Here is a 10,735-nt window from a genome sequence, read left to right as displayed (position 1 = left end):
GGGTCGACCTCGAGTTTCCCCAGGCTCTTTCTGCCAGAGCCTCCAGGTGGGGCCATTCTCCCTGGCTGCGGTGTAGAGCACATTCTTTACATCTGGTCCTGCTCGGACTGGCCCAAGGGCTACTGCATGGACTATTTCCTGCTTGATTTGTTCAAAGGCTTGTCGTTGCTCAGGGCCCCATTCAAACTCATTCTTCTTACGGGTTCCTTGGTAGAGCGGGTTTACAATCAGACTGTAATTTGGAATGTGCATTCTCCAAAACCCCATGACACCTAGGAAAGTCTGTGCTTCTTTTTTGCTAGTTGGTGGAGACATAGCTGTAATTTTGTTGATCACATCCATTGGGATTTGACGGCATCCATCTTGCTATTTTATTCCTAAGAACTGGATCTCTCGTTCAGGTCCTTTGACTTTATTTTGCTTTATGGCAAAACCGGCTTTCAGAAGGATTTGGACTATTTTCTTCCCTTTCTCGAAAACTTCCTCTGCTGTGTCACCCCACACGATGATGTCATCAATGTACTGCAGGTGTTCAGGAGCTTCCCCCTGTTCCAGTGCAGACTGGATCACTCCATGGCAAATGGTAGGGCTGTGTTTCCACCCCTGGGGCAGCTGATTCCAGATGTACTGGACTCCCCTTCAAGTGAAAGCAAACTGTGGCCTGCACTCTGCTGCTCAAGGGATAGAGAAAAATGCATTAGCGATAGCAGTTGTGGAATACCACTTGGCTGCCTTTGACTCCAGTTTTTACTGGACTTCTAGCATGTCCGGCACTGCAGCACTCAGTGGTGGTGTGACTTTTTTCAGGCCACAATAGTCCCCTGTTAGTCTCCACTCACCATTAGACTTTCACACTGGCCATAAGGGGCTGTTAAAGAGTGAGTGAGTCTTGCTGATCATTCCTTGGTTCTCCAATTGACAAATTAGCTTATGGATGGGAATCAGGGAGTCTCGGCTGGTGCAGTATTGCTGCCATTGCACAGTTGTGGTAGCGATTGGCACTTGCTGTTCTTTGACCCTCAGCAACCCCACAACAGAGGGGTCCTCTGAGAGACCAGGCAAGGTAGATAATTGTTTAATGTCCTCTGTCTCTAAGGCAGCTATGCCAAAAGCCCACTGCAGCCCTTTTGGGTCCTTGAAATATCCTCTCCTAAGATAGTCTATGCCAAGAATGCACGGAGCATCCGGGCCAGTCACAATGAGGTGCTTTTGCCACTCATTCCCAGTTAGGCTCACTTCAGACTCCAATACAGTTAACTGCTGAGATCCCCCTATCACTTCATAAATACAGATGTGCTCTGGCCCTTTATAAGCTCGATGGCATTACAGTACATTGTGCACCGGTGTCTACTAAAGCCTTATACTTCTGTGAGTCTGACGTGCCAGGCCATCGAATCCACACAGTCCAATAAACTCAACTGTCCCTTTCCTCCCCCTGGCTGGAGGCAGGGCCCCCCTAATCCTGGTCAGAATCTTCATCACTGTGTCAGGGGGAATGCCCACTGGAAATTGGAACAGCAAATTTCTCAGAGAACCCCCCTTTTTCAATTGCTTTTCCTTGCAAGTCACGTACCCATGCCTCTAGGGTCAAGGTAGATTTTCCATCCCATTTTCTCATGTCCTCTCCATGGTCACGTAGGTAAAACTACAGGGTGGCACAGGGTGTGTACCCACTTTATCTTCTTTCTTGAACAGAAGGACGCTTACTCCTGATAGCTGAAACACTGCCTTGTACAGGTTGGGAGAAAGATATATCTCTTTGAATTGGTGGACCTCTTGAGAAAGTTTCTCTATTGACAAGAGGCAGGTCTGTAAGGAAGAAAAAAGAATTCCTTAGTACTACCAACATTCTCTAGTAAATTCATCCACCATGGGTTTTTCTTGGTCTTTCCAGGTCATTACTGCCCTAGTAAATGTGACTGACAAGACTCTTCCTTCTACCTCGTGCTACGTCCATATCCAACCACGCTCCTCACAGAGCTACGGAACCATGGATCGGGACCCCATACTCACTTCATACAAAAGTATATCTCAATCACACTTCACACAAGATTCTTACCCAACCCCCCAAGGTAATACTTAATATTTCTTACCTTGGTCTGTGCACAGAGTTACGAGGTAAATTCTTGAAATGGGGCTTCCCAGAAGGCTCCCGGACGAGCCCCCAGTTTGTGAGAAACAGTCTGCAGCCAATAACAAAGGCTCAGGCGAGGATCTCAGTGAAGTAGCATTTTTATTTGCAATTGCAATGGCGGCCGTCCTGCAAGCAGGAGTGCACAGCAAAAGTATATCATAACCTTATATTCCCTATTACCCGATGGTTGATTCCTCCCATTTCCTCATTGGCTGAGTACTACAGGTTCACAAATTACTCAATGCTTATTGCTATACTATATATGTATAATTTGATTTGACTAACCATTAATTTCTCCTTTTCCTTCCTTTCCTTCTTCTCTCGTGACTAGAGGGCCTGTGATTTTTCGTTTTTACTGATTTTGCACTGCTCGTCCTGCTTTCCTTAGCTATCCTCCTTATTTTGAGACAGTGGGACCTTCCCCTTATCTGCTTAACATACTCCACACTGCTATGCCACTGTCATGCCTGCACAATCACTTTTGAATATGCAAGGTTAGTGGAATTTTCCACAGCAAAAACACAACTTTGTTTCTCACTCCAGTGAGCTAACATATGATGATGGTGCACTCCGTACAAACTTCCGCCACATGGGTCATGTACACTTGACTTCATCTGGATCTGTCGATAGCAGTTCCTTGTCTAGGTCATCATAAATCACCTCCAGCACAGCTAATTCCCTCAGGTACTGTATTCCCCTCTCCATGGTGGTCCACTTGCCTGGCTGACATACAACATCTTCCTTGAAGGGATACCTTTCCTTCACACCTGACAGAACATGCCTCCAGAGGGTGAAGATGTGTGCTCCATTTCCAATTGCTTTGTCAATGCCTACATCTCTAGCAAGGGATCCCAGCTGCCTGGCTTCCCTACCCACTAATTCCAGACTATTGGCTTCGCTGTCCTGTGAGGAAAAATCTCAAATAATTTTCTTCAGACAGGATCTTCTGTGAAGCTATTTTATTCGCGATTGCAATGGCGAGCATCCTGTCAATTAGGAGTGCATTTTAGTAAACAAATCATAACCTTTTATTGGCTGAGTACTACAGGCTCACAAGCTACTCGACGCTCCTCTATACCATATATGTACAGTTTTTCTTTTTTTTTTCAACCCTTTAATTTCTCCTTTTTCCCTTTTTTTTTTCCATTTTCTTATATTTTAAGAAATTGTGATCTTTGTTTTACTGTTCCCACACTGCTCATCCTGTTTTTCTCAAGCTTCCACCCTATTTTGGAACAGTGAGGCCTTCTATTGTCCACTTATCTACTTAGCATTTCTCCTTATTATGACTACACAACTACCTTATATATCCCCATATGCTTCCCAGGCCACATGTCCCTGCTTCCACTGCCTGTGCATTTCCTTCTCATGCTTCAGTTTGACCAGCAGCTCCTTGCTCAGCCATCCCAGTTTCCTGCCTTCCCTGCTTGATTTCTTAGACATGGGGATAGAGAGCTCAAAAAAGCTCTCAATAAAGCTGACAATAGACAGTTTCCTAGGTAAAACCAAGGCTGCGCACACAAGCAAAGGAAAATAAGGAATTCATTCACTACTTCCCATTGGTAGGCAGATGTTCAGCCAATTCCAGGAAAGCAGGGCTCATCACATGTAAAAGTTTTTTAGGAATATTAATGCCATTACTCTGATTTTTTCCTCCTTCTCCTTCTTTCCCCCCAGCTTTTATTGTTGAACACCACATCATATGGTAGGGGATATCCCTTTGGTCCATTTGGTCAGCTGTCCTGGCTGTGTCCCTTCCCAGCTTCTTGTATACCCCCAGCTTCCTTGCTGGCAGGGCAGTGTGAGAAGAAAAGTGCTTGACTGAGTGTAAGCACTGCTCAGCAACAACTAAAACATCAATGTGTTATCAACACTATTTTCACCCTAAATCCAAAACACAAAACCATACCAGTTACTAGGAAGAAAATTAGCTCTATCCCAGCCAAAACCAGGGAAAAAGTTGAACAGTATTGGGACATGCCAGTATAGTGTGACTACAAGGGAAAAGGTTGGGTCAATAATTTGGCCTGTTCTAAGTTGGTCTGCATTGCACTGCTTTGTTATATGAAGTCAGTACAGTTCATTTGTTTCTGTTTGGACAATTTTCCTTGTTTGTAGTACTTAACATTGTCCAAACAGCTCATAAGGAAGCAGAAAAAGAAAAGTCATCAGCAGGAAGGGGGATAAACATTCTCCTGTTGTGCTCTGCTTTCCAGAAATCTGATTCCAGGGATAGAGAGTCCCATTGCATTTACTTATAATAGGTAGCATGAAAAGTTTATATTCTTCATATACTAGCGTAAATTTTTATTTTACGTCCCTTAGATTTTTGGTTTTTAGATTTATTTATTTATTTATTTATTTACAGTTTACTGATGGCTTGTATGAAAAAGGAATGGTTGAAGATGTTCACTGTAGCTCCATGAAGAGTATGCAACCTCGTCACTCTGGAATGGGCCCACCTCAGAGTCCAATGGACCAACATAATCAAGGTTTATACATATTATGCATAAAATATTATTTGGGGGTCCTTTTGTGCTACAGAAAGTCACAAGTTCCTTGGAACAAGTTTCTTATATTTCCTCTGTGCTCTGTTGAGAAAAGATAAATTGCTCATCTGAGAGCAAAATTGTACTGAAGTATGCAATCAGAGGAAGTTTTGCTTGTAACAGATCGATCCTTAAAATGAACAGAATGTTTACTCTGAAAATGAAAAATGGTTCAATTTAAACATAACGTGCTAATACTACACAAGCATAAATTGCAAATGTTTCAATTACGGGTATTTATAAAACATTTTCCCCTTTCACCTGCTTGCTGAGACCTGAGTCCTTGCCCTGTAAGAGCTGACAACATTAGTAACAGCTAAGACTGACTAAAAACTGCAGCTTCCTGATCTCTTTTTGGTGCATGTCAGCATCTGCTGAAAGGGAAACAAAGAATTGTGAAATTTTAATCTAAGCAAATCAAGCTTTTTAAAGAAAAAGCATTAAAAATATAGAATTTAATAGTTCACTTGGACGGGACCTTCAAAGATCATCTAGTCCAAATGCCTGTCCACTTTAGGGGTAACCAAAAGTTAAAGTATATTACTGAGGGCATTATCCAAATGCCTCTTGAACAATCGCAGGCATGGAACATCAACCACCTCTCTAGGAAGCCTCTTCCAGTGTTTGACCACCCTCACAGTAAAGAAATTTTTCCTCATGTCTGAATCTCCCCTGGTGCAGCTTTCTGCTGTTCCTGCACGTTCTATCATTGGTTACCACGAAGAAGAGACTGGCACCTCCCTCTCCACTTCTCCTCCTCAGGAAGTGGTAGAAAGCAATGAGGTTGACTCTTAGCCTCCTCTTCTCCAGACTAGACAACCCAAGTGTCCTCAGCCTCTCCTCTCCTCATAGGACATGCCTTCCAGCCCTTTTATGAGCTTTGTTGCCCTCCTCTGGACACTTTCAAGGACCTTAACATCCTTTTTATATTGTGGAGCCCAGAACTGTACATGATATTCAAGGTGAGGCTGCACCCATGCTGAATATAGCGGGTGAATCACCTCTTTTGACTGGAAGGCTATGCTGTGCTTAATGCACCTCCAAATGTGGTTTGCTCTCTTGGCTGCCAGGGAACACTGCTGATTCATATTGAACCTGCTGTCAACCATCACCCCCAGATCCCTTTCTGCTGAGCTGCTCTCTAGCCACTTGTCTCCCAGTCTGTACATGTGTCCAGCATTATTTTGTCTCAGGTGCAGAACCTAGCATTTTCCTTTGTTGAACTTGCTGTTGATGATTGTCCAGTGTTCCAATCAATCTAGATCTTTTTGCAATAACTCTTGTCCCTCTAGGGAGTCAGCAGCACCTTCCAGTTTACTATCATTGGCAAACATGCTGAGGATGCATTCTACTCCTTTATCCAGATCACTGATAAAAATGTTCAACAAGACTGGCCTAAGAATTGAGCCCTGGGGAACACAGCTAGTGACTGTTGAGCCCAGTTCATCACCCAGCATAGCATGAACCTGTTTATCTCACAGTTAGATAATTTGTACAGTAGGATGCTGTGAGGACAGCATCAAAGGCCTTACTAAAATTCAGAGATTATGTCTGCTACCTTCCCTTCATCTACCAAGCAGTTGACCTTATCATAGAAGGTAATCAAATTACTAAGGCAGGCCTTTCCCTTGATGAACCCATGTTGAATATGCCTGATAATAGCTTTGTTCTTTAACTGCCTTTCAGTATCTCCCAGGACAATCTTCTCCATAACTTTTCCAGGGACTGAGGTCTGTAGTACATCACTTATTACTCAATAGAAGTTTTTACAGAAAAACAGTAAAAAAACAAGGTCTTGCTGTATTCAAAGTATTTATATACACATCTAACAGTCCAGAAGTTACTTGTCATTGACTTATTTTAAGTATCTTCATTACATATTGTCCTTTACTGCAAAAGAGCCATAATTGTATTTGGAACCCTAAAACTATTTTCATAATTAACATATTCTAAAGCATTTTGTGACAGACAGGTGCACTTGGGGGGGGCTCTCATTATGAAAATGTCTGTCCTCCCGATCAACCGCTGCACATGCTGAGGCCCTGCTTTCCAGTATATGGCCAAACATTGTTTGTTGATGGGAAGTAGAGAATAATTGCTTTTTCTCTTTCTTTTCCTCTGGACAGTCTTTGCTTATTTTTTTCTCTTTCTTTTCCCTTTAATTAAATTATCCTTATCTCAACCCGTGAGCCTTTTTCTTTCCCATCATACTTTCCTCCTCCCCCCCCCTTTGAGGAGGGGGAGTGAGAGAGCGATTGTGGTGTTTAGATGTCCTTCAGTGTGAAACCACCACAAGTGAAGTAAATATGGCTTTATCGCCAATTTACAGAATCAAGACTTCTGTGTTTGTAACAATTTCACACACAAGAATTCACTAATCTATAAAGATAGCTTCTCAGACTTCAGCCTTGAACAAAATAGCATTAATATTCCTGAAATACTCCAGTCTTATAATTTTGTACTAGCATTCCCATAAAGCTATGGAGTGGAGGAGATTAAAGCAAAGTGCTAGGTAGATTGCTGCTCTGCCACCTCAGACAGGTTGTTTTGGAATGTTTATATAGGTGACTGGACTGGCTGAACCGTTTGCCACACTTCAAACAGGCATAAGGCTTTTCTCCTGTATGCACACGAATGTGCTTCTTGCAGTCTGTTAGAGTCAAAAAAGTCTTACAGCAGATCTTACAGGCATATTTACGAGCACCTTCTACAACCAACACATTGTGTTCAGATAAGGCTTTCTTACATTTTGAAAGAACATCGGCAGATGCCCTTGTCAACTGTGGTGGACCAGGTTGTGAAGGAAGTCCATTCTCAAAAGAAGTGGTTCCATTGATTAACAGCTGGGAACTGGAAGGGTTATCTTGTAGTTGGGAACTCCCAACAGAGGTCACAACAGGCATTTTGGGGGCTATGCGACGATAGCCAGGAAAACCACTAGCTCCACTTCTTATGGAACCCATCATTGTCCTTGACAAAGAGTGCAGGCCCAAGCCTGACTTTGGGAAATCAAGACCAAATTGTTCTGCAGCCCGGTACCCAGAAGTCTGTACACATGGAAGACCCATCATATCCTGCATTGGTCTAACAAAATGAGAGTCTGAAGGCTCACTGAATGGATTCTTTGCATGAGAAACCATAGCAGAGAAATGACCATTAGCAGTCCTGGACTCTGGACTCAATAGGTAAGAGGCATCACTATCCATTCTGCAGTCACTTATTGTATTTGGAATGTTGTCATTGGTATTTTGACTTGCACCCAAGTTGCCACCTCTGCTTTTATTCAGAAAATTTGAGATACTGAAAGTGGAATTATGTTCCAGGTTATTTGACACTTCCATAATATGGATGTCTCCAACCCTATCAGTACTAGACTGTGGATCAAAAAAGCTACGATCGCTGCTTTCAGGACTCAGTTCTAACTTCTCTGCAGTCACCACTCCTCCTTCCACTTCAACAGACTCACTGCCTTCTGCTTGAGAAGTGACATCACTCACTTCATCTTGAGGCTCTGGGGAACTCAAAGGTTCAGATTTAACCACCACCCCCATGTGTTCTTTTTCAGTTAGACCAACATCTGGATTTTTGCATGGGAAGTTGTTTTTCTCAGAAGTAGCTTCCCGATCAAAACAGGTTTCCACTTGTATTACCTGAGATGAGATAGATATCTGTGAAACGTTTCCTCTACTGTTGTCTGACTGGCTGGGTACTTGAGCATCTTCTTGAGCACCAGAAGACTGATCAAACATAATAGTATTATCCTCTTGTTTATCAGTAACAGCATCGGCCTTAGAATTTTCCACAATCTTCAGTGAATCTGGTGAAAGAAAATCTTCTCGTGAATGAACTACTGACTGCCTGCTCTCTGGAGTAACATCTGAAATGGACTCATCTACTGTAGGTCTGATTCGCTGTCTGGCCCGATCATCAGAAGACTGTTTACACTTGTGGAGAGTACATTGCTCTACGTTACTTCTCATTGATGAGCTCATGGTATTTGATTGCTCCTCTGTGCTTTGAGTGGAATTCAGTGCAGAGCTCACAATGTTGAGCCCGAGCTGTTGAAACATAAAAGATCTTTGGATGCGTGCATTTTGCTCCTGAACTCTATCATTAAGTGAAGACATTGGTAGCATCCTGGTAGTAAGGTAGTGTTTACACGCTTTAACAACAGAGTTCAAATGCAGGTGAGAAGCAGCAAGCAAGATATCCATTACATTGCTCTCTCCAAGCATTAGTGTAGAAGTGTACATCATATCAATCAGGGCAGAAAAGGCTTCTGCTGTCACCACTTCAGTGTCCAGTTGAATCATGTTCATAGTTTGATCACCCTCTGCTACAGTAAAGATTGCTCGGAAATGCGTGCTACATGCTGACAGAACAGAGCGATGGGCTTTGAAATGTCTGTTTCCCACCACAATGGCACAGTCACAGAGTTGGCCATGAAGCCTCTGGTAGTTTAGCTGCTGAAAGATTTGCTTGAAGTGTCCTGGAAAATCCATGATCCTATAAAATAAAGCAGAAGCAGCTATAATGATAAAAATAGATGGAGTTCAATTTAGAACACAGTGAGAACAGTTAAAAAAAAAGTGATAGCTAAGAGACAGATGACCAAAAACATACCTTACTTTTCCAATACCATATTGATATTATACTCCGTCTGGAAACCCTGTGAAGGAACACAAAATCAGAATCAAGACAAAAAAGCAAAGCAGGAATCTGTTATAGAGTTAACATGGTATAATAGGCAACAGTACATCAAATGTGTCACAGGATGCTCAATTGTGAGCTGAATAATGCAACATGGTTCCGTTAATTCCTGTCCAAACTAAAACACTCTTTAGTAAAAAACTTTTTACACTCTTTTAGTAAACCACTATTTTTTAGTAAACCATCCAATCCCCAATGTAAAAATTTCTACTTAAAAAGACAATACAGTCTTTGATAAATTGTTCAGATGATTATATATCCTCATATAGTCCAAACAAGGGGAAATGCTACGTCTTGAACATAGGGAGGAACAACCCCAGGCACTAGCATATGCTAGGGGCCACCCAGCTGGAAAGCAGTTTTGCAGAAAAGGACCCGAGGATCTTGGCAGACACAAAGTTGAACACGAGCCAGCAATATGCCCTTGCAATGAAGAAGGTCAGCTGCGTCCCAAGTTGCATTAGGCAGAACATTATCAGCAGGTCAAGGAAGGTGGTTATTCTCCTCTGCTCAGCATTGGTGAGACCACATCTGGAGTGCTGTGTCCAGTTCAAGGCTCCCCAGTACAAGAAAGACATGGACATACGGGAGAGAGTCCAGCAAAGGGTCACAGAGATGATGAAGGGACTGGAGCATCTGACATATCAAGAGAAAGTGAGAGAACTAGGATTGTTTAGCCTGGCTCAGGGGGATCTTATCTATGTATATAAATACCTGATGGGAGGGAGTAAAGATGGAGCTAGACTTTTCTCAGTGGCATCCAGTGAAGTATCCAGGATGAGAAGAAACAGGTACAAATCGAAACATAGGAAATTTCATCTGCACATAAAAAAAACTTTTTTTACTGCAAGGGTAGTCAAACACTGGACCAGAATGCCCAGAGAGGTTGTGGAGTCTCTGTCTTTGGAAACATTCAAAACGTGACTGGACAAGATTCTTGGGGATATTCAAAAGCCATCTTGACATGGTCCTGTGCATGGTCCTCTAGATGACCATGCTTTGAGCAGAGGGGGTTGTACTAGATGACCTCCAGAGGTCCCTTCCAACCTGAACTATTTTGTGTTTTTTATTAGCACACATGGAGAGACCCTGAAAATATTCACGATACTGTTTTTGAAATAATACATTTTGAATTTATATGAGTTATTCTGCCAACTGTAGGAGACCAGGTTTCATGTTAGAAAACCAGGTTAATGCCTTGTGTGCCTACATCCCCTGTGCAATAACCCAATCTTCTTTCCCCCTCAGACCTTTTCCCTTTTGGAATATCTTCAATTCTCCCTTACTTGCTAACTAGAGAAAGCACCGACTGTATATGATTCTGAGATAGGTCTGCTGATCA

General features: G+C 42.6%; 1 protein-coding gene across 5 annotated transcripts in view; it reads right to left on the bottom strand.

Annotated features, from left to right (window-relative positions):
- Positions 1-317: 317 nt before the first annotated feature.
- LOC311426287 (zinc finger and BTB domain-containing protein 5-like) overlaps positions 318-10,735 on the bottom strand; it is a 112,432-nt gene continuing 102,014 nt past the window's right edge. For 2 of the 5 annotated variants that reach the window (XM_084502570.1, XM_084502569.1), the window contains exons 2-4: positions 10,108-10,212; positions 9,307-9,352; positions 3,202-9,189 (exon numbers count right to left, since the gene is read on the bottom strand). In XM_084502570.1, coding sequence (XP_084358696.1) covers positions 7,179-9,185 — 2,007 coding nt within the window. In that variant the 5' untranslated portion in view covers positions 9,186-9,189; positions 9,307-9,352; positions 10,108-10,212 and the 3' untranslated portion in view covers positions 3,202-7,178. Of the gene's footprint in view, positions 1,810-3,201; positions 9,190-9,306; positions 9,353-10,107; positions 10,213-10,735 lie in introns of those variants that run through there. The other 3 variants (XM_084502567.1, XM_084502568.1, XM_084502571.1) reach the window with 2 other exon arrangements.

This window comes from Aythya ferina, assembly GCF_964211825.1.
Source record: "Aythya ferina genome assembly, chromosome: W".
NCBI lineage: Eukaryota > Metazoa > Chordata > Aves > Anseriformes > Anatidae > Aythya > Aythya ferina.
This window is presented reverse-complemented; position numbering and strand designations above follow the sequence as displayed.